At 41.6% G+C, this 24,555-nt stretch overlaps 1 protein-coding gene across 9 annotated transcripts in view; it reads right to left on the bottom strand.

The window, feature by feature from the left end:
* Positions 1-9,047: 9,047 nt before the first annotated feature.
* TDP1 (tyrosyl-DNA phosphodiesterase 1) overlaps positions 9,048-24,555 on the bottom strand; it is a 91,551-nt gene continuing 76,043 nt past the window's right edge. For 6 of the 9 annotated variants that reach the window (XM_054449871.2, XM_054449874.2, XM_054449870.2 and 3 more), the window contains 2 exons: positions 23,127-23,235; positions 9,048-10,340 (listed from right to left, as the gene is read on the bottom strand). In XM_054449871.2, the coding sequence (XP_054305846.2) occupies positions 10,267-10,340; positions 23,127-23,235 (183 nt within the window). In that variant the 3' untranslated portion in view covers positions 9,048-10,266. The remainder of the gene's footprint in view (positions 10,341-23,126; positions 23,236-24,555) is intronic. The other 3 variants (XM_054449876.2, XM_054449873.2, XM_063651981.1) reach the window with 1 other exon arrangement.

The following is a 24,555-nucleotide window of genomic DNA, read 5'->3' as shown; positions in this document are numbered from 1 at the left end:
CTTGGATGTTTACTATTTTCAGTGGCTTTTATTCCTTCTTAAAGATTTGAGTTTCCCTCTGGTAAAATCTCCCGTTAGCCTGAAGAACTTCCTCTAGCATTTCTTGTAATTTAGATCTGCAAATTCTCTTAGTTTCCTTTTATCTGAAAATATTAGTTTTTTTTGTATTCATTCTTGAAATATATTTTTGCTAGATACAGATCTCTGGGGTGAGTTTTTTTCCCTTTCAGCGTGTTAAAGATGATGTTGCACTGTCTTCTGGCCTCCAATGTTTCTAAAGAGAGGTCAGCAGTCATTTAAATCATTACTCCCTAGTTTCCTGTAGCTGATTTCAATATTTTCTCTTTAAGTTTGGTCTTCAGTAGACTATGATGCACCTAGATGGGGTTTTCTTTGTATTAATCCTGCTTATTATTCACTGAACTTCTTGAATCTGTAACTTTATGTCTGTCACCAAATTTGGGAGTTTTTCGGCCATTACCATGGGAACTTTTTTTACATTCTTGCACAGTTTTAATAGCTGCTTTAATAGCTTTGACTAGAACTTCTTGGAGTTGATCTCCTTTGTCACTTCTCTTGAGAATGAGGCATAATTTTTTGTTTATTCAGATAGTGAATAATTTTGGATTGTATCCTAGACATTGTATTTAGTGTATAATTTACGTCGTGTTGTAGAAACTCGGGATTCTCTTATATTCCTCTGAAAAATAATTATTTTAAAACATGCAGTTAACTTGGTTGAACTCAGTGACAAAACTGTCTCCCCTGCAGTGGGAAGTAGTTCAACTTTTAGTTCAGTTCTTTTAGCCTTAGTTCTGCATGCATAGTTCAGTGGTCACCTAGAGATTTGAGCAGTTTATATACAGAATTTAGGAATCCCCTCTCTGGCTTGCTTTTCTGTTATTTCCCCTTTTACTCTCGAGAGGCTGTGGTGCTCTGAGCTCTCTACTCTGGTTCCTCAAGCCAGCGAGACTGTAGATTGTACACTGGAGGCTTACCTGTCCTGCACGGTGCATGGACACCTGGCCTCAGGCTAACTGACGGTGTTAAAAAACAGGAAACTCACACAGTCCCATGCCCTTCCTCCACTGACTCCTCTCCAGTACCTGCCTGCTTTTGGTCTATTTCAGTATCTTTAAGAAGTTGGTTTTTAAGGAAGGCTTTTTTTCCAGAGCTTACAGTTTTTATTTGCTAAAGAATTGGTCCAATAGGAACTCTCTGGCTCTGCCAAAAACCTGAAGTCACCTGGTTTCCCCCAACATTGTATAATGACATTTTCAAACACATCAAAGAAGAATTTTACAATGGCAGCCTGTAAATTGACCATTTAGATTGGACAATTAAATTTTTCTTTACTTGCTTGATCATGTGTCCACTTGTCCATTAATATATCTTACATTTTATGTATTTCAGAGTAAACTGCAGACATCCATATACTTGCCCCTAAATACTTCAGCATGTATATCATTAACTGGAATTCAACAACTGTTTAGTTTTTTCCTTTCTGATGTAGAATTTACATACAATGAATGCACATATCAGGATTTACAGAGTATTTTAAAAATCAGCTTTATTGAACTATAATTTACATACAATAAAAATTACCAATTTGGTATATAATTCAAGGAGTTTTGTTAAATGTTACCAACGCCTCAATTATGGTAGAAACATTTCTATAACCTCCAAAAGTTCCCTCATGCAGTCAAGTCCTTCTCCCGACCCTTGCACTTACTTTTAAGCCACTTAATTATACTTTGAGCACAAGTAGGGGCCACTCCCAAGAACAGGAATTGGAGTCCCTTCACTGCCAGATGTGTCCTGGGGGTGGGAGCTGGGGGCAGGGACACAGAAGGGATGGAAAAGTGGAACCAGGTCTCAGACTGGCTCTTCAAAAGTGTCTCTTGGTTGTCTCTAGAAAGTAGTTAAGTAGCTCATTAAAGCCATTACGTCTGCTTCTCTACCTAAAGGCAGATTCTGCCAATCCAAGCACAATTAAAGATGCTCATTTCTTGAGTGTGCTATGGTATTAGAGGAGATCAAGAAGCAGGTTGCTCTCATCTTTAAGAAGACTGAAACCTTAGGTTCACATACTTCTTTGAGCCTCAGTTTCTTCATTTATAAAATGGACTTCCTCCTGTGGGTGAAGTGGGACATGCCAGGCATGTAAGAGACACTCAGATATTTACTGTATGGATGCACCTGGTAAATGGTAAGGTTCTTGGCCAAGTAATTATTTTTAATCCCCAGCATGTTGTTTCTGATATTGAAGGAAGGTGGCTGTATATCCTTTCTTTGCAAACTTAGGAGTGTCTCGTGTCAAACTCAGACATTCTCATAACATCTAAAAACACTTGTCTGATCCCTCCCACCACACAGGTGACCCTCTCTCCAGCCACTTCTCCCCAAGCCATTTGGTGGCCAGTCACCAGCCCATTTTTCACACCCTCACCAGTGGTGCACACTGCCCAGACCCTTCTCCCTTGGACCTCCCTGGTAGCACATCACAACTCCTTCCTTCCTTGCAGAGAAGCCTTAGAATCTGTCTGTCCTAGTAACTTTCCCTGCTTCCTCCCTACCCATTCAGATCCTCCCCTCCCATATCAGTGAGTTTATATCAGGCATCTGAACCAAAAGGTCAGTGGTTCCCAGCAGATGAATGGCTCTGCATGAGGGGGCTTTACTGACTGTGAGGCAAGCCTAGCCAGCCAACCTAAAGGCCCTCACCTCTATCTTCTCCCTCTTCACCAGCTATCAACTCACTCTTGGGGTTCACATTAACATGCATTCCCTAATTCCCCCAACCCCACCAATGAGATGCTGCCACTTCTTTCTGGGAGGCAGCAGGTATCACTAACACAGTACTTGTAGGACAGGAAGTATGCTGCTCAGCGAGTTGTTCAGGGTGTGCTTCTGGGAGGCTCAGTCTAGGGAGGAAGACTTCCTTGTGAGCGGAGCCCCTTTCTGTGGGATGCAAAAAGGAGCTCTGTGGCCAAGATTCTTAAATCTATCCATCTTCCAGAAACAACTTCCATTTAGTAGTCTGGAAGCAATATTTGTGGAAGAATGCTAGTTTCCAAAAGGCATGGGTTTTATCTTCTACACTTAATTGCCCCAGAAGCTGCCGGTTCCAAGCACTTTTATTTACTGCTAACAAATACAAATCATTACAACTCACATTTCTGAAGTTCTTGCCACTGGTCAAGAGCACCACTTCATTTGATCCTTATAACAACCCCATGAGGCAGGCAGGACAGGTATTAGTCCTGTCCCTAAAATGAGAAAAGGAAGACTCAAGAGGCTTTACTGCAATGCCTCAAGGTCTCACCGCTTGGAGGAAACAGAGCTGGGACTAGACAATTCCAATGAACCCTGAGTGTCTTCTGGCTGAGTCACCTCTCAGGCTTCAGTCAGATCTCAGGCCATTACCAGGTGAGTATCTGTCTTCATTCAGGGTGGATGAATGAGGGAACCTGGAAAGGAACACACTAATAGACATGTAAATTGAAGCAAAAATAAGTCTACTGTGTGCTACACACAGATATTTTCATTAAAAAGTGCTGGTCATGGCCGGGCACAGTGGCTCACTCCAGGAGTTCCAGACCAGCCTGGGCAATATGGCAAAACCTTGTCACTCCAAAAAAAAAAAAAAAAAATTAGCTGGGCATGGTGGCACGTGCCTATAGTCCCAGCTACTCCAGAGGCTGAGGCAGGAGAATTGCTTGAGCTTGGAAGGTCAAGGCTGCAGTGAGTTATGATTGCACCATTGCACTCCAGCCTGGGGGACAGTGCTGACCCTGTCTCAAGGAAAAAAAAAAAGTGCTGGTCATGACTCTTAAATTGATTTCGTCCTCTCCAGCCTGGGCGACGGTGCTGACCCTGACTCAAAAAACAAAAATGCTGGTCATGACCGTTAAATTGATTTCAGGATTCACTAAAGGGTTGTGACCCATAGTTTAAAAAATCACTGTTGTAGGACACAAGGGTTCACTAATTTGTGCGTCTTTTTCAAGAAACTTTAAAAAATATTTCTCTACTTGGTTTCCTTTTGCTTTTCAATATATTCTACAAGTTTGCACAAATTATTTAAGAGGCATAGGTTTCTGTGGTGCAATATTAATAGGTCACCTAGAGACGCTTCTCACCCTGAAGGAGACATCAGGCATTTTCCATCTCCCTTTGAAGAACTTCCCATCTGCTCCCTCCCTCCCCATCAGGGGCAGCCCCAGGAGCTGGAGTAATTGGATCAGGAATGGACTTGTGACTCAAGATGGCCAATCCCATGCGTCCAGGGACTTTTGCTGGGGCTGTTGAGTATTTTCTCTGGAATAAGGAGCTGGAAGAAAGATGGGATCCTAGCACCATGGGGGAATCTTGGCCTCCAAGTGTGGAGAGCTTGCTTGAGAATGATGCCCATATTCTGGAAAGCAGAGCTGACCAAGTTGGAGACAGTCTGTTACATTAGGGATTCCCTGGCTCCAGCGCACTTCCCAGACTTTTGTTAAAGTCTCTTTCATTGTGCAAATCTAATTAACCTGGTTTCTTGTAACTATAAAAGAAATCTAATGTATTCTTTCATAAAAATATTCATAAAATATTGAGTGGCAAACATTTGAGGCTTTTAAATTTTAGTAATGTCAATTATATGAGAACAAAATCAGCATTCAGTTGTCATGTTACTTTCTAAAGAACCTATGAGCAAACAGCCATCCAGGGCATACACAGTAGTATCATCTATGTCCTCAGGTCCAGAAAGGGATAGCACTGGCTTAGCTAAGACAGACTTAGCACCTCAGATGGGGCACAGATCTTGTTCATTAACCAGTTGTGTAACCCTGAACCTTATTTTTCCCTCTATATAATAAAATTAAGATAGTATCACCTGCCCCATTGTGTGAAGATGTATATACAATTACCTATGATCATAAATTACGATTTGAGTTACCCATAATAAATGCCCCATGGATGCAATTTCCCCTTTGCCTTTCCTTTCTAAGCTTCTCTTTGTGTATACTGAAAAAGGAGACTGGTCCAGATGCCTTCCAGTTCTTGATAAAAGCAATGGATGCCAGGTGTGGTGGCTTGTGCCCATAATCCCAGTGACTGGGGAGGCTCAGGTGGGAGGACTGCTTGAGGCCACAGTGAGTTATGATCGTGCCACAGCACTCCAGCCTGGGTGACAGAGCAAGACTCCATCTCTTTAAAAAAAAAAAAAATGCAAGGGGCTCTTTGAAAACCTTGCTACAAAGGCAACAGGAGACGCTGAAACATGTGCCTTAGATACATGAACCATAAAGTTGGTCAGACTGTGGAGCTTCTTCTAGGCCTACTGTGAGTAAAATATAATTTATACACATCAATTGAATTCTGCTTTAAAACAGACTTGATTGGAACTCTGTGAAATATAGGACAGGAGTTGCACCAAGACTTGCATGCTCTGCACACCACCTACCACCCACTATTGTGGGCTGCCTCTTGCCCTCCCCATCTCTGGTATCTCCCATGCTGCCTTCTCTTCTGACATTGGCCTCATTCCTCCAGCTCTGTGCTTTAGATCTAGTGAGTCAACAAAAAACGGTAGGTTTCAGAAAATTTAATAGATCATACTTAACAGTGCAAAGTGTTCAGCCCTTGATGCTCTTACCTGAAAGGAGCCCACTCCACTTGCAGGTCTGGCTTTAATTCCGTGGCTCAGTCCTGCACACTGATGTGACATTTAGTGGGTGACTTTATGTGCTGCTAGTTGGTTCTGTCATGTCAACCACGATTTGCTGTTATAGTGGATGAAAGCATAACCAGTCTTGTATCTATAGTTACATATCACGTATGCCAAGTGTACTAGTCCATTTTCATACTACTATGAAAAAATACCTGAGACTGGGTAATTTATAAAGAAAAAGAGGTTTAATGGACTCACAATTCCACGTGGCTGGGGAGGCCTCATAATCATGGTAGGTGGTGGAGAAACAAAGGCACATCTTAACAAGGTGGCAGGCAAGAGAGCACGTGCAGGGAAACTCCCATTTATAAAACCATTAGTTCTCATGAGACTTATTCACTATTACAAAAAGAGCATGCGAAAAACCCGCCCCCATGATTCAGTTACCTCCCACCAGGTCTCTCCCACAACATGTGAGGATTATGCGAGCTACAATTCAAGATGAGATTTGGGTGGGGACACAGCCAAATCATATCTCAAAGCCTGCCCCTTGGCTGGACCTTGGGAACATCTGCTGCCTGGATCCTCACGGCAGTATAGGATGATTCTGGAGCTAAAATGCCTGGGTTCAAATTCCAGCTCCGCCACTTGCCAGCTATGTGACTTTTCAAACATAACTGTAATTTCTCTATCTGTAAATGGGGATGATGGTGTATGTCTTTGATAAGGTTATGAAAATTAAACACAAAACACATAGAAGAGTTCCTGGCACAAAGCGCTCAGTTCTTGCTGGCCAATGTTAATGCTCAAGGACCAGTGGACACAGACCAGGCTCAGAGTTGATCACCGGCCTCCAGGTGGGCCTTGGTCATGTCATTGCTGACATTCCCAGGAGCATATGGCCACAGACCACCTTTGATCTCTCATTTTTTGGATGTGTGAATCCTATTATATAAGCAATGGCCACCTAACTTACTAGTTGATAGAAACACAATAAGAAATTGTACAGTTTATGGTACTCTTTTGTCCTGGATTTGCTTAAGTGGGCTACTAAACTTGGAAAATTTGTCAAAGATTTTATAAGATGATCTGACCTAGGCATAATATGGAGTTAGTACCATATTCACACTGGAAATCATGTAATACTGTATTAATTTATATTACAGATAACTATATAACTTCCACTAAAGAATCCAGGAAAACCAAGCTGAACTTGTGTGTAGGGCAATGCAGGAAAGTGTGCACTTTTGAGATAGCAGAGTCTTGGTTCCATCGCTTACCGTGGACTTTAAGTTATTTAACTCCCTTGAACCTCAGTTTCCTCATCTGTAAAATAGGTCTAATAAGGCCGGGCATGGTGGCTCATGCTTGTAATCCCAGCACTTTGGGAGCCCTAGGCAGGCAGACCAGGAGTTCAAGACCAGCCTGGCCAACATGGCGAAAGCCCGTCTCTACTAAAAATACAAAAATTAGCTGGGCGTGGTGGCAGGTGCCTGTAGTCCCAGCTACTTGGGAGAATCACTTGAACCTGGGGGGTGGAGGTTGCAGTGAGCCAAGATTGTGCCGCTGTACTCCAGCCCAGGTGACAGAGCAAGAGTCTATCTCAAAAAAAAAAAAAAAAGGCTAATAATGGTACATTCTTCAGGAGGTTGATGTGAAGATGAGGTGTAAAGCACTTAGGCACAGGCACTGAAACACAGGAAGAACTCAGGAAACATTAGCTGTTACTGTTAAGTGGAAAAATACAGCCTTCCAAATCAGGGGCACGCAGCTTCATGCCAACAGAGGGGAGGTGAGGGTTTCTTCAGTTAGGGAGAAGTAATTGTTAAACCTCAATGGGAGAATGATGGAAGCACGGTTTCCTCAAAAACATTAGGCATGTTGTGGTCAGTCCCCCAACCAAAAAAAAAAAAAAAAAAAGACCAATGGGTAGAACTGCTTGTTTTCTGTGTTCCCATGTGTTCTTGATTATTTTTGGGGAGTTACTTTACTTCCCATGTGTGCTATCAGCTGTGCCAGAAAGCACAGGGTAGTGACCCTACCCCCACTGACCTGGCTCAGCCCTGCCCTTCCCTAAGCCCCTCACCTTGGCGAGGTGCACAGCACTGCTGTCAGGGGTTGGGCCTGGACACCTACCAAGTGCAAACTCCTTGACCATGGACTCTCCATAATGTGACTTCAATGTTATCTATTCAGCCCATTCTGCAGAACTTCTCTCCCCATTTCTAGGTGGGGCCCCCCCCAGGGCCTAGAGGAATACTGCTCCAAGTGTGAGTACTACTGCCAGACTTGGAGTAGTACTCCACTGGGCCTGGGAGGGCCCATCTGGAAATGGAGACTCAGCACGGCCAGCTGGTGCTGAGTTCGGAAAGTCAAGGCAAGCATTCAGAGACTTCCATAGCAATTTGACAGTGTTGAGACAATCCAAGCACCTGACTTTATATTCTAAAAATGTTATCTGTCCACAATAGATTGGGGGAAAAAACAGTCCATCTCCTTAGATACAGCCTACCACACTGCCCTGGAGCTCTGGTTGTACAGTCCAGCAGTTAACAGAAGAGGCTTTAGGTGCTGTCTGACCTAAGTTCAGGTGCTGCTAAAGCACACTTTGTAGAAGCATGACCTTGGACAAGCATTTTACCTTTTGAAGTTCCTTCAGGAAAACATAGACAATCCTAATGACCTACCTGTAAGTGACGGCAGCAAGCACTTGTACTATTTGCATTCTGTGCAGGCATGGCTTAACACTTCATATGCACCAAGTCACCAGACACATCAACCCTCTACAAAGGGTACCATTACCACCACCTTCATTTTGTAGTTGGGGGACCACGGCACAGAGAAGTTATATAAGCTCGTCTAGGCTGCACAGCCAGTAAGTGGCAGAGCTGAGATTCAAACCCTGCCCACCTGACTCCAGCTCTGAGCTCTGACCCATTTTGCCAATCCACCTCCTTGTGCTGTTATGTGGATCAGATAAGCAATGTACCCGTGTGACCCCACATAGCCATCGTCTAGCTATCAATCTGCCACCATCGTCTTGATTGGCTGGGTCCTGCTCCAGAGCAGGCCAACTGACTGTAGCTGTGATGAGGATGCCCTGCTGACTGTGAGGCTTGCCTGGCACTACCTGGAAGCCTATGCTGCCCCAACGTGGGTGGGACCAGGGCATGGTGAGAATCGCACATTCTTTGCCACAGTCCTTTGGACACTCGGATTAAACTGCAGGGCCAGCCCCACCATGATGTCGCCTTTCACTACCAGCCCCGGGGCTCTCCCTGTTTCCTTTCATGGCTGTTGAGCTCATCTGAAGTCGAGTTGTAATGTTTTCGTACATAGAGGGTAGGGTCACAAAAGGCTTAAGCCTTACCTGCAAAATCAACTGGTTAAATTAGTTCAGTAGCTTTTCAAGTTTATTTTAAAAAAGCAGAACACACAAAAATACATACAAAACCCCAGATAATTTCCTTTACAGAATCCCAATATGTAAAACAGATAAAGCAGAGCCTGTCTGTTGGAAGGTGGGAGGCCCTGCAGCCCTGTCTCCCTGCCTCCTCCTTTATCGCCACACCCCCGCTGCAGCCTACAAGGTTCCTAAGGTACTTTTGGAAAATCCTAGGCCTCTGAGGAACAGTTTGAAAGACTTTAGAAAATCTTTCAAGACTAACATTCAACTCTATCCTAAATTATAAGATAAAGAGGTTGATGACAAACTGGAAATCAGCCTCATGCAGAAGAAAACAAACAGGGTCTAAAGCACCCTAGGGAGAACGCAATGTACACAAAGCACAAAGACACTCAAGCTCTGAGCCCAGCTCGCTGTGTGACCCTGGGGACATCCTTAACCTTCTAGGCCTTAGCTTCCACACTTGTGAATTTAAGGCATCAAATTAAGTCACCTTTTAGGATTTTTTCCCAAAATACTTGTGTGCTTTTGTATGTTTCTATGAGCTGTTTCCTCTGAAAGTTTCTGGGAATAGAAGAGAGACTCATCTACCCTGGGCATCCCTAATCTGAAAATCTGAAATGCTCCAAGATCCAGAACTTTTTGAGTGCTGACATGATGCTCCAAGTGAAAATTTCCATGCCTGACTTCATGTGATGAATCACGGTCAAAAGGCTGTCAAAACTTTGTTTCATGCATAAAATTACTTAAAATATCATATAAAAGCACCTTTAGGTTATTGCATATAAGGTGTATATGAAACATAAATGAATTTTGTGTTTAGATTTGGGTCCTATCCCCAAGATATCTCATTATGCATATGCAAATATTCCAAAATTCAAAAAAATCCAAAAGCTGAAACACTTCTGGTCCCAATCATTTCAGACAGGGCATACTCAACCAGTACATATTTTTAACATAGAGAAATTCACTAATTTTCATTCCAAAACCTATAAAAGTGAATTAAGAAAATAATACTTTTTTTATTGGGAATGTTAATGTCCATTAAAAGTTTAACCAACATCCATTCATAAAAGTGACCTTTGCAAAGATTTTGTAAGGGTGCAAATAAGACTTTAAGGGAAGCGAACATCCAGTACAAAGAAGAGATTCCATATTTGTGGCTCAATGTCTTACACTTAAATTTCACAGTGCCTCAAGATTCTCAGGAGGGCACCCACATGTTCCCATGCGTATCCGGTGCTTTGACATAAGGAATGTTCCATATCCATGGCCGATCTGGGGGAAAAACACATTATGTAGTATTTATTTGAATAGGATCATAGAAAATGCACTCACCTGATGGTATAAAAGCACTTATGTGCCTGACTCTCTAAACTGTGGTAGAGTATTTTCTGAACCAAGCCCAGAAGATTCTCCCCCTTCAGACAACAGCTTTCAGCAAAGGCTCCTATTAGGACACTAGGGTGAGTGAACATGGGGAATGAAAAGGTTCGGCTGTGTCCCCATCCAAATCTCATCTTGAATTGCAGCTCTCATAATTCCCACGTGTCGTGGGAGGGACTTGGTGGGAGGCAATTGAATCATGGGGGTGGGTCTTTCCCATGCTGTTCTCATGATAGTGAATAAGTCTCACAAGATCTGATGGTTTTATAAAGGGGAATTCCCCTACACAAGCTCTCTCTTGCCTGCCACCATGTAAGACGTTGTCTTGCTTCCCCTTCGCCTTCCATCATGATTGTGAGGACTCCACAGTCATGTGGAACTATGAGTCAATTAAACCTCTTTCCTTTATAAATTACCCAGTCTCCAGTATTGTCTTTATTAGCAGTGTGAGGACAGACTAATACAGGGAGGCAGGCAGAGTCACAGGGGCAAATCCTGGTGCTGCCACTTACTAGCTGTGTCACATTGGCAAACCACTTTAACCAGAACCCCAGGTTCCTTATCTGTACCATGTTGTGGAGCTATCACGAGGATTGAGAAAAATCCACATAGACATTGTATCTGGCAGACAGAAAAGGCCTAACAAAGGGCAGCAATTCCTTTCTTTGTTTAGGAAGCTGAAGAAAGCAACAGTAATAGTTGGTACAGCCACAGGTGCAGCTCTCAGCTGGTCACACGTAACCAAGAGGCCCACAGTCACATCTATAAAATGTTTTTGTTCTATTGTTAAGGGTTAATAATTGATGAAACATGAAGCCCTCTGTATAAATAACTGTAGACCAATGCTGAAGAAAACAACATGCCTGGGTATGGTACAATGGAAAGAACACTGAGGACCACGTCAAGTTCCACGTCCTCCATCCCTCTTAATACCCTAGGGAAGGCATGTGGGTTATGGCATCAAGTTCCTCCTCTATGGAATGGGAATTAATTACGTTAGCAACTGGCAGGGATTACTATGGAGCACAAATGAGAACATCTGTGAAAGCTCCTGTTGTAGGTGCTCAATAAATGTGAACTTTTCTTCATTTTAACTGATGTTTCAGAAATTGAAAATATTTCAACAAATCACTTTTACCACACATAGCCACTGCTAGAGTCAAACCATTTCAAAAGAACTATAATACGGGTAGACCGTAAATACATCACAAGGATTAAAAATAACTCCCCATATTATTGTCTTGGTAAGTGTTACAGAGAAACTTCAAGGGGCTGGAATGCATATTGTAAACTGCCTCTTGGCGGGTCTGGCATGGACCACCAAGTTAAAGCAGTGTCTCCCAACTGCGAACTCGCCTCTGGGGCAACCTTTCCCTTTCTCTTGAACAGAGGCAGACAGTAGGTCACAGAAAGGTCTGACAAACAATGGTATCTGCTACTGTCTTCTCGCAGCCTCACGATTTGTTCAGAGCCATCATACGAACAGCAGCACCTAGCAGGATAGGTAGGAAAAAATACCAAAGATGGCAGCAAATCATCAGAACGCTGTTTGTCTGTCTCTGGCTTTGGGATGGTCTGAAAGCATAAAACCAAACACTTCTTTGTTAACTAAACAAGCTTGTTAGAGAGCCATACACCTGGGTCTGTGTTGCATGCTTGTTTCCTAAGAGGCTGACGGTCTGGCAGGGCTGACAGATCCGACTCCCCATTGCACTCATTGGCCTCAACAAGCCCTTGCTCTCTTCCACTGCAAACTCCATCTGTGCTTGGACTTCTGTTATTTACCCATCGTTTCCTGTATACTGTTCCGTTGGGTAACATCAGCTCTGCTTCATTCCCAAGGCCAACGACACCCGATTCTTGCTATATGAGTGCTATTAGACATACTATTCAGCAATGCAGGATTTTTGATACAAGCATTTACCACTCAGCCAGTAACTTAAGTATCACTGTTGCATTTACTCCTCTCCCTCAAAATTAGGTCATAAATGATGAAGCAAGGACCTGGTAACCACTCTGTTGGCAAATTCCCTGTAGCTCTGCTTTTTGAGTTTTTAGCCTTTCCAATACAAAAACTAAACTCTGCTGTTTAAATGAGTAGAATGTCTACAGCTGGCTGAAAAGCCCATCACTACCTGGAGGCAAAGCTAGAAAAATAACCATAGGAGGAGAAAAGAAGGTGGCTGTGATTCTTTTAACTCATCACTCCTGGAAATCAGCATTAATACTCACTGGTTGAGAGGAAAACCTGCTTTATGCAATCCTCCTAAATTGTCCCATGAGAGAACAACTTGCCTTGTAATAATTCATGCATGTATTCAAAACATTTGTTGCATGCTGGCTAGATGCCAGAGATTTGCTAGGTGCTATGGACAGAGGGGAATAAGCCACACATGAAACCTCGCAGGGCTTCTAGTCCAGTGGGGAAGACAGGCAAGCAGGCATGCCACAGAGGTGGAGTTGACCTTTTCCACGTCTGTGTAGCAGTCCCCTAACCCGGCTGACATGAGAAACGCTGGGCAGCCTGTTAGAGAACATTTCCCCAGGACACATGCACAGAGATCTTGTTTCAGTAGGTCTGGGTTGTGCCCTGGCAATATGCATTTTTATCAAATTCTAAAGATGATCTTGATGCAGTCAGAGTTTGGGATTCAAGGCTACGGGGATGGGAAGCTGTCTTTTTTCTGGACTATAGTGGAAGAATTTAAAAGAGGGGAGGGGTCATGACCAGATGTGCATGGTAGCACTGTAGAGGATGGCTTCCAGTGGGAGGAGACCAGAACTGGGAAGATGAACAAGTAAGCAAGACTGGGTGAGAAAGAGGAGACCTACATTAAGGCCATGGCTGGAAGGATGAAAATGACAGCCCATGTGGTTTTGATCTCTTTATATACAGAGTCTCTGTCCCATCTCTCCCTGTGGTCATACTGTGTGCCTCTTCTGCCTCTTTAACTATAGAACTTAGCCCTCCACGGGGAAGTAATACCATGTAACGGGAAACGGGGTCTGGGCACTGGAACCAGACTGCCAGTGGGGCCTTGACCAAGTTACTCTGAGTGCCCTAGATTCCTCATCTGGAAATTGGGGATTGTACTATCGTACTTGCATCATGGGGTTGTGAGGATACAATGAATTAATTCATGTCAAGTGCTCATATGAGTTCCTAGTACACAAAAGTACTTAATGAATGCTAGCTGCTATTGAGATTACTCACCTCCCTCAACTCACAGAGGATAAGGATTGTCACCCTATGTACTATGTAGGTCTTAACAGTTTCTTTAAATCCTGTTTAGCCAGGTAATAAGGTCTTTTCTCCAACCCCCTAAGAAATGGCCATGGGTTAAGGACTTATGACTCTGCTCTCACCCCCACGCCCGAACACCCACACATACATTTTCCGCTGTCATCTCTATGCGAAACTTGATGAACGACCTCCAGAAGGCACTGTCAGTGTCTTCACCTGAGCAGTCACTTTTAATTCTTATACCAGGAGTAAGTAAAGTAGGGGTGGGGGCAGGGTGGAATGCCAAAGAGATGAACCAATTATCCTAAAAGATCCAATGCCATTTTATATTAGCCTACTCTGAAGTCAAGGAATGTACGAGACATGCCAGCTAGAAATGCCAAAGAAAGCTCTAAAGTGTTTTGCACTAATTTACCAAGTTAGTAGAAATGCAATTATTTGTAATTGCAGTATCAATGTTATCTGCAACCCATTAACACCTTTCTCTGTGAACTGCACATATTAATCCGTGACTATATACAGCAGAATAGAATCATTTTACTGGTGTGAGGATAAATTCAACTTGCTGAAAATTCAGTACTTATTTATTTCAAAAGAATCAATTTCAATTCTAGATTTCCTTAAGCTTCTTGATTACAAAGTAATTTTAAAAGCTGAACTCATAGTTTACTTTTAGCCTTCTGTTTGCACTATGAAACAAAAATAGATTTTACTAAAGGAGATGGCCAAAATCATTCTAAAAAATGTTTTGGGGTACTTCATTAAAAAAAAAAAACAAAAAAAAAAACAACTTCATTTCTGAAGATCTTTCAAAAACAGGTCCTTAAAACTAAAACATATAAACAATTTTTTTTTTTTTCTTGAGATGGAGTCTCGGTCACCCAGGCTGAAGTGCAGTGACACGATCTCAGCTCACTGCAACCTCCCCCTCCCAGGTTCAAGTGATTCTCCTGTCTCAGCCACCCAAGTACTTGGGATTACAGGCACCTGTCACCACACCCAGCTACATTCTGTATTTTTAGTAGAGACAGGGTTTCACCATGTTGGCCAAGCTGGTCTTGAATTCCTGACCTCAAGTGATCTGCCCACCTCTGCCTCCCAAAGCGCTGAGATTATAGGTGTGAGCCACCACACCCAGCCATACCAACAATTTAAAGCAATATATCTTTTGTGCATTTTATTTGGAAAGGATAATCCAATCAACTTTGTTTCCCTTAGAAAAATACTTCATGTTTCTGGACTCTAGCAATAATTCTAACAGGTTTAGACTGAAGTTTATTCTGCTACTATCTGAATGTAGGGAGCTATTTAAAATTAATAAGGCAGTGGGAGAATAGTTAGACCATTTAGGAACAAACGGTTTTAAAATCTTTTGGAGGATTATGTATATTATGTATGTGCTAAATCTACATTATGCATACCTCACGTGCCAACCAGCTTTTAAGGACCTCTTCTATTCATATCATTTGCCCACTTTTTGATGGGGTTGTTTTTTTCTTGTAAATTTGTTGGAGTTCATTGTAGATTCTGGATATTAACCCTTTGTCAGATGAGTAGGTTGCAAAAATTTTCTCCCATTTTGTAGGTTGCCTGTTCACTCTGATGGTAGTTTCTTTTGCTGTCCAGAAGCTCTTTAGTTTAATTAGATCCCATTTGTCAATTTTGGCTTTTGTTGCCATTGCTTTTGGTGTTTTAGACATGAAGTCCTTGCCCATGCCTATGTCCTGAATGGTAATGCCTAGGTTTTCTTCTAGGGTTTTTATGGTTTTAGGTCTAACGTTGAAGTCTTTAATCCACCTTGAATTAATTTTTGTATAAGGTGTAAGGAAGGGATCCAGTTTCAGCTTTCTACATATGGCTAGCCAGTTTTCCCAGCACCATTTATTAAATAGGGAATCCTTTCCCCATTGCTTGTTTTTCTCAGGTTTGTCAAAGATCAGATAGTTGTAGATATGCAGCGTTATTTCTGAGGGCTCTGTTCTGTTCCATTGATCTATATCTCTGTTTTGGTACCAGTACCATGCTGTTTTGGTTACTGTAGCCTTGTAGTATAGTTTGAAGTCAGGTAGGGTGATGCCTCCAGCTTTGTTCTTTTGGCTTAGGATTGACTTGGCAATGTGGGCTCTTTTTTGGTTCCATATGAACTTTAAAGTATTTTTTTCCAATTCTGTGAAGAGTCATTGGTAGCTTGATGGGGATGGCATGGAATCTATAAATTACCTTGGGCAGTATGGCCATTTTCACAGTATTGATTCTTCCTACCCATGAGCATGGAATGTTCTTCCATTTGTTTGCATCCTCTTTTATTTCATTGAGCAGTGGTTTATAGTTCTCCTTGAAGAGGTCCTTCACATCCCTTGTAAGTTGGATTCCTAAGTATTTTATTCTCTTTGAAGCAATTGTGAATGGGAGTTCACTCATGATTTGGCTCTGTTTGTCTGTTATTGGTGTATAAGAATGCTTGTGATTTTTGTACATTGATTTTGTATCCTGAGACTTTGCTGAAGTTGCTTATCAGCTTAAGGAAATTTTGGGCTGAGACAATGGGGTTTTCTAGATATACAATCATGTCATCTGCAAACAGGAACAATTTGACTTCCTCTTTTCCTAATTGAATACCCTTTATTTCCTTCTCCTGCCTAATTGCCCTGGCCAGAACTTCCAACACTATGTTGAATAGGAGTGGTGAGAGAGGGCATCCCTGTCTTGTGCCAGTTTTCAAAGGGAATGCTTCCAGTTTTTGCCCATTCGGTATGATATTGGCTGTGGGTTTGTCATAGATAGCTCTTATTATTTTGAGATATGTCCCATCAATACCTAATTTATTGAGAGTTTTTAGCATGAAGCGTTGTTGAATTCATTTATGAAGCCAAAAGACACATGAAAAAATGCTCATCATCACTGGCCATCAGAGAAATGCAAATCAAAACCACCATGAGATACCATCTCACACCAGTTAGAATGGCAATCATTAAAAAGTCAGGAAACAACAGGTGCTGGAGAAGATGTGGAGAAATAGGAACACTTTTACACTGTTGGTGGGACTGTAAACTAGTTCAACCATTGTGGAAGTCAGTGTGGAGATTCCTCAGGGATCTAGAACTAGAAATACCATTTGACCCAGCTATCCCATTACTGGGTATATACCCAAAGGACTATAAATCATGCTGCTATAAAGACACATGCACACGTATGTTTATTGCGGCACTATTCACAATAGCAAAGACTTGGAACCAACCCAAACGTACAACAATGATAGACTGGATTAAGAAAATGTGGCATATATACACCATGGAATACTATGCAGCCATAAAAAATGATGAGTTCACGTCCTTTGTAGGGACATGGATGAAATTGGAAATCATCATTCTCAGTAAACTATCGCAAGGACAAAAAACCAAACACCGCATGTTCTCACTCATAGATGGGAATTGAACAATGAGAACACATGGACACAGGAAGGGGAACATCACACTCTGGGGACTGTTGTGGGGTGGGGAGAGGGGGGAGGGATAGCATTAGGAGATATACCTAATGCTAAATGACGAGTTAATGGGTGCAGCACACCAGCATGGCACATATATACATATGTAACTAACCTGCACATTGTGCACATGTACCCTAAAACTTAAAGTATAATTTAAAAAAAATGACTTCTAGAAGAAATAAAATATTTTAAATTTTGAAAAAAAAAAAAGACCTCTTCTATTAACTACATTTGCAGTTTATTAGTTTAGTTTCAGCCACTTAAATTTTAAAAAAATTTTTGACATTATACTTGTCAACAATTATTTACAACCTGGTAAACACCAACTTAACCAATCAATCAGAGTTAACATCATCAGTAATCAGACAGATCAATAGGATGTGCCTCCTGATATGATGCACCAGGAAGAACACATTACTTCTTTGGTATTCTTGGTAAAAGTGCATAACCTGAGTCTAATTATAAAGAAACAGTGAGTGGAAAACCCAAAGTAGAATGTTCCTCAGAGTTTATAAAATAACTGGTCCATGCTATGCAATGTGTTGATGCCATGAAACAAAAAATTGTGGAACTGTTCCAAATTAATGGAGACTAAAGAGACATAACTCAATGCATGAACTTTCTCTTTTGCTATAAAGGACATTATTGAGGAAACTGATGAAATTTGAATACGGTTTTGGATCAATGTTAACTGCTGATATTGATCACTGTACTGTAGTTATGTGAGAGAATGCCTTTCTTTTTAGGAAATATACAATGAAAGTATTTAGGGATAAAAGGACATCACGTTTGCTACTCTCAAATAGATCAGAAAAGTTAATATGAGAGAGGATGTAAATGTGATAAAATATTGACATTCAGGAACTTGGGTAAAGAGTATACAGGAATTCTTTATACTCTTCTTGTAAGTTTTCTGTAAATTTGGAATTATGCCAAAACTTTGAAAGGAAAAAAATACTATATAAGTACTCATATGTGTATTTTTTAAAAATAATGAAAATGAAACAACCTCCTTAATAGACTATAACTAGTACCTCTGAAGCTTTGCATGTTCAGTTACTTCTTTTTTTTTTTTTTTTTTTTTTTTTTTAATTATTATTATTATTATTATTATTATACTTTAGGCTCTATGGTACATGTGCGCAACGTGCAGGTAAGTTACATATGTATACATGTGCCATGCTGGTGCGCTGCACCCACCAACTCGTCATCTAGCATTAGGTATATCTCCCAATGCTATCCCTCCCCCCTCCCCCCACCCCACAACAGTCCCCGAAGTGTGATGTTCCCCTTCCTGTGTCCATGTGTTCTCATTGTTCAATTCTCACCTATGAGTGAGAATATGCGGTGTTTGGTTTTTTGTTCTTGTGATAGTTTACTGAGAATGATGATTTCCAATTTCATCCATGTCCCTACAAAGGACGTGAACTCATCATTTTTTATGGCTGCATAGTATTTTTTCTGAGACGGAGTCTCGCTCTGTCACCCAGGCTGGAGTGCCGTGGCGCGATCTTGGCTCACTGCAAGCTCCGCCTCCCAGGTTCACACCATTCTCCTGCCTCAGCCTCCCAAGTAGCTGGGACTACAGGCACCCACCATCACGCCCGGCTAATTTTTTTGTATTTTTAGTAGAGACGGGGTTTCATCGTGTTAACCAGGATGGTCTCGATCTCCTGACCTCGTGATCCACCCGCCTCGGCCTCCCAAAGTGCTGGGATTACAGGCGTGAGCCACCCCGCCCGGCCAAGTTCAGTTACTTCTTAAAGGAGTCATACAATTTATTAAGTCCAAATAAGATAGGCTTTATTTCACCCTTAGCTCATTACTTTTTCACCCTTTACTCTCTCGATAGCATATAAGATAACAAAGTGAATATAAGCTAACAAGGGAGTGCAAAACAGATGCCCTTGGAAGAAAGGTCAAAATTACACACCAATCTATTTTGCTTCCTCTTCAAAATCAAGGTCACACAGCAAGTGGGACATATGGAAATAATCTGTGTTAGATTTTAAAAGTTGGTGATTTTGCTTTATAAAAGCCTTCTTTGGGCCAGGTGTGGTGGCTCTCATTTGTAATCTTAACACTCTGGGAGGCCGAGGCAGGACAACTACTTGAGCCCAGGAGTTCAAGACCAGCCTGGGCAACATAGCGAGACCCCATCTCTACAAAACGTTTTTTAAAAATTAGCTGGGCATGATGGCACACACTGTAGTGCCAGCTACTCAGGAGGCTGAGGTGGGAGTATCACTTGAGCCCAGGAGTTTGAGGCTGTAGTGAGCTGAGACCATGCCACTGCACTCCAGCCTAGGTGACAGAGCGAGACCCTATCTTTTTTTTTTTTTTTTTTTAAAAGGTGGGGGGGCTTTTTTTAAAATTACTATTAGTAAAATGGGTTTGGTTAAGTATGATTTTTCAGAAGAGTAATGTAAGTTTGATGAGAGTAAGGATTTGTGCCGGTCTTGTTTGCCAACATATTCCAAGTACCTAGATGGTGTCTGCACACAATAGGCTCTCAATATAGATCTGTGGAGAGAATGAATAAACAGTAACTACTGCACCAAGCAAGGTATACTAGTAGCTGAGTCTTAGTTTTTGCTTTACTTTGATCATTTTCTTGGTTTCAAGATATCTAGCAGCCTCTCGCATTGAGCTTCACTTCATTCACAGCAGTATATTCCTTTGCTAAGCTTTTTGTAGTCTTCTGTCTTTAAAATAACACTGACAAGATCTTAGAGGTGTTACAATGGCTTGAAAATCACTTTTTAAAATGAAGTGCTTTTCAAATGTTCTTAACCGCTTACTTTTTCAATCTTGGTAAATGCCTTTCTATAGTCCATACAGCTCCCCAGGAATGTTGGCTATATATGAACTGGTAATACTGAATTACTAGCATTATCCTACATGCAACTGAGGCAGTGTAGAGGACAAAACAGTACCAATATTAAATAAAATGCTCCAGTCTCTCTTGTATGTATCTTTGTTTTTAAAAAAAATTATTATTATTATTTTAGCTTAACTTAAGCATACCCTGAGATTATATGTATCTTTCAAAAGAAATGCTGAAGAAACAAACAAAACTCATTTAAACATTGGAAAGCATTTTGCTTGCTGGCCAAATAAAAGATTTATCATTCCATGGTCTAAGACACTATACCTAGTTGTAAACTTCTAAGTTCCTGGGAATGCTTACTTTACTGGAAGGAAAGGGACCTTGGAACATTTTTAAGGCTCTTCTAGAGCTTCCATTTTTGCCTTCTTAGTCCTTTGAAGATTAGGACTAAAGAAATGAAGGGGGTGGAATCCAGCCAGGGTGCAGGGCTGGGGGTGGGAAGCGCAGGGCCCGAGGCCAGACCCCAGCAGTTAAAGCCTAATCAGTCAGTCCCCACTTCCAACAGGGAGGAGGAGAACTTGGGTTAAAAAAAAAAAAAAGGAAGAAAAGGAACCTAAAGAACAGATAAGGGGAGAAAAGACACAAGTAGCACAAAGCCAAAAGAGGGAAGAAGAGGTAGACAGATTTAGGAACAGACTTGAACAAGCTTTAGATATTTAAAAATCATCAGCTCATCAAGGAAAAGGGGAGGGAATTCACACTAATTCAACATCTACTGTTGACAGGAACTGAACTTTGCATTTTAATAACAACAATCATGATAAAAGCAGCTAATGTTTATTGACTTCTAGCTCTGAGGTAAGTACTTTATAGATAATCTGTTAATCTTTTCAATAACCCTACAATGTAGGTACTCATAGTTCCTCATTGTGTAGACAGAGACACTAAAACCTAGAGAAAGTAACTAAATGCCCAAGTCTACTTAATAAGTTGTGGAGTTGGCACATAAACATGGCCTGATTTTAAAGCAGGATTTTCCTGGTTTTTTTTTTTTTTTTGGCGGCAGGTAAGGTGCTGACAGACTACTTTAAATTCTGATAAAAATCTAGATAGCCTTGCTACCGAAAACGAAATATGCATGAATACACAACAAATTTAGAGGACTCAACAGAAAAGCATAGGGGATTTCCACACTTTAGAAAGGAGAAAAAGAATGCCTCCTGAAACTTAGTATCAAACTATTGATTAGAGAAATATAAAGTTACCAGCAAGAGGCAGGATGGCACACTGGACAGCATGAGATAGGGTTAACTTTGTCAGATGTGTCAACACTATCTAAGAAAGGGCCCATCAGACAGAGGAGGCTTCGTTCACCATGAAAGCTGAGAAGGTTAGTGGGACAGAGGAGGCTTGGTCCATCACGAAAGCTGAGAATGGTTAGTGGGTGGGGAAGTTGTTAGATCCCATGAAACATAAGGGAACAGAGGAAACTACTGGGCAAGGCCAAGCTTGGTAAGAACTGGAGATTTCGGGGTATCAATGAGTGATATCATTAAAATTTGCCAATTGAAAAAAAATCTTTTCTCTGTTCAGATTTAACACTGGCTCAGAAACCTGCAGATTATAATTTGGCTACTCATGTAGGCCTCTTCTTTCCAGTGGAGAATATGCGGATTTGGTGATGTAATTTGCCATTTTAAATAAAGTGTGTCTTGATTATATATCTCATCCTGTCTGAGTTTGCTAAGTGTGGACACACCTTAAAGACAGATATTCTCAGGGCTGATAAAAGCAGCAGAGCAGCCTATGAGGCTCGGACACACGCAGGCCGGACATAGGTGGGTACACTGATGCCAGCCAGCCTTCCTCTGAGGACATCTGAACCTTCTGCAGCTATTCCTATTGTGTTTCTACTGTGAAAGATACTTGGTCACTGCCCTTAAGACTCAATGCATGCAGTTTTCAAAGTGTGGCCCCTGGGGACCTCCCTTTTGAGGGTTTGTGAGAGTGGTGGTTGGGAGGGTCTGTGAAGTCAACATTATTTTCATTGTAGTATTAAGCCATCATTTGTTGTTTTCACTTTCATTTTTACACAGGTATACAGAGGCTATGTGATGTGATATCACAACAGCCTCAATGAGAGCACAGCAATGAGAATTCAGGTGTCACCTGTTAAGATGCACATAAAGAGGCTTGCAAAAACATAAAACACCACTTTCCTTGCTATTTTCTTCTTTTTGGAAATTGTCATAAGAACTTTTTTTTTTCCTTAGAGTTGGGGTCTTGCTCTGTCACTCAGGCTGGAGTGCAGTGGCTCAATCATAGCTCACTATAGCCTCAAACTCCTGGGCTCAAGCGATTCTTCTACCTCAGTCATCCAAGTAGCTGGGACTACAGGCATGATCCACCACACCCGGCTATTTAAAACAAGTTTTTTTTACATACTGGGTCTTGCTATGTTGGGCAACGTGGCCTGGAGCTCCTGGCCTCAAGCAATATTCCTGCCTCGGCCTCCAAAGGTGCTGGGATTACAGGTGTGAGCCACCGTGCCTGGCATAAATGTATGTTACAATAGATTTATTATTGTCACATTTCTTGGTTTTAATTTCTAATAGACTTAATGACCTTTTGACCTTTATGATGGTGTGAAAGTGATATGCATTCAGTAGAAACAGTACTTTAGTACAGTCTTCAATAAATGCCATGAGATAGCAATTTATTATAAAACAGTCTTTGTATTATTTTGCCCAAGTGTAGACTAATTTAATTGGTCTGATCATGTTTGGGGTAGGCTGGACTAAGCTATGATGCTCAGTAAGTTTGGTGCCTTAAATGCATTTTTGACTTACGATATTTTCAATTTATGAGGGGTTTATCAGCATGTAGCCCCACTGTAAGTCAGGAAGGATCTGTATAGTAATTATAGGAGTGCAAAGGGATTCCAAGACTAACCAGTGGCTACACAGCCCCACACAGGCTGGCAAAGGGCCCTCTGCAAACCTGAGCTTCCAGAGGGTTCCATGAGCCACGATCCCACCGAGACCAAAGGCTTCTCCTGGGCTCTGTTTGTTTTTCTTATGCATATCCACCCGTGGTTTTCCTTTATCTGTGTCTCACCTTTACTTCCATACAGTTCTGGAGGCAAATCATATGGCACAGGAAAGGTGGCCATTGGCTCCTGGCTGCCAGCGAAGAACTTCTGTTTCACTTTGAAACTGTCTAGACCCTGCAGACACACAGAGGAAATCTATGATTGCACCCCATTTTCTGGGTTAAAAAAAAACCCAGAAGGCCCCAAGAAGCAATAATATCTTTACGGTACCTAAATAAAATTCAAATTATTTCGGAGCTATTTTCAATGTTCATAGGCAAATATATTTACAACCCCCCCGCCCTAAATTATTTTCTTTTCTAAACATAAGAGCTTTAATTTTCAAGAATTAAGTTATAGCAAAGTTTGCAAAAGTTTAACAAAGGATACAAAGAAACAAGAGAGACAATTTTGGATATGATAGCACATTTCAACCAAACATTATGTACAGTTTGCAGGGAGTTTGTAGAACTCACTGTATAAAAATACCTCAAAATACTTCCAACATTGCTATAGTAACAGGCTGCCTGGAGTAAGAAGAAATAAAAGCTGCTTTCATGTATAATGAAAGTGTTCCAATATAATGTGACAGAAGTATAAAAATGAAAATTCTTTAAGACCTATCAAAATGGAAGGTTTATTCCAAGAACTCTAGAATAGGGTATTAATTTTAGATCTTAATCAGGGTGGAAGTGGAGGTTCTATATCTAGGCTGATGTTCACACTGCCACTTCCTTCCAACACAAGGCCTGCCGCAGTGCAGGTGCTTACCACATGACCGATGTGCCCCCTCATGCTTCCATACATTGACCATCTCCTGCCCCTTTGTGGATCATCCTGGCATTCTGGTTGTCCATCTGTCTCTCATTCCTTCTGTCCACCCATCCAGACACATATCCACCCTTCAAATCCTCAATACGCACATACCCAACAGTGCTGATGTCTTAGGAACCCATAAAAAGAAGAAAGACTGAGGTTCTTAGTCCCTGTAACCATGCAACTTAGCAAGCGGAGGCTGGTCATGGGCAGTGTCAGAGAGCACGGGGAGGTACGTGTTGACTGGGCTTCAGACAATCTGGGTTCTAGACTTTTCTCTGGCATTTACTAAGCTGAGTAAATGACTGATGTCTGCACATTCGTTTATTCGACACTTTATTTCTCAAGTCCCTCTTCTGGGTCAGGCATGATGCCAGGCACTGAGTGTACAAGAGTTAACATAAACATCAATATCCTTGTCCTCAAGGAGTATACAGTCTGGTGGAGGGACATCAAATACATCTATAAAAGTAAAATAAAAATTACTATTTGTGCTAAGTGCTGTGAAGAAAAGCAAAGGAGTGCCATAAGAGAATAGCAGGCCTATTTTAGACTTGGCAGGAGCAGGTGATCAGTGGAAGCCTCTCTAAAAAAAGCAACACCTTTATTAAACTCTGAAAGATGAGTAGAGTTTGGTCA

This window comes from Pongo pygmaeus, chromosome 15 (genome assembly GCF_028885625.2).
Source record: "Pongo pygmaeus isolate AG05252 chromosome 15, NHGRI_mPonPyg2-v2.0_pri, whole genome shotgun sequence".
Classification (NCBI taxonomy): domain Eukaryota; kingdom Metazoa; phylum Chordata; class Mammalia; order Primates; family Hominidae; genus Pongo; species Pongo pygmaeus.
Note: the sequence above shows the minus strand (reverse complement) of the source record. Positions and strands in the feature narration are given on the sequence as shown.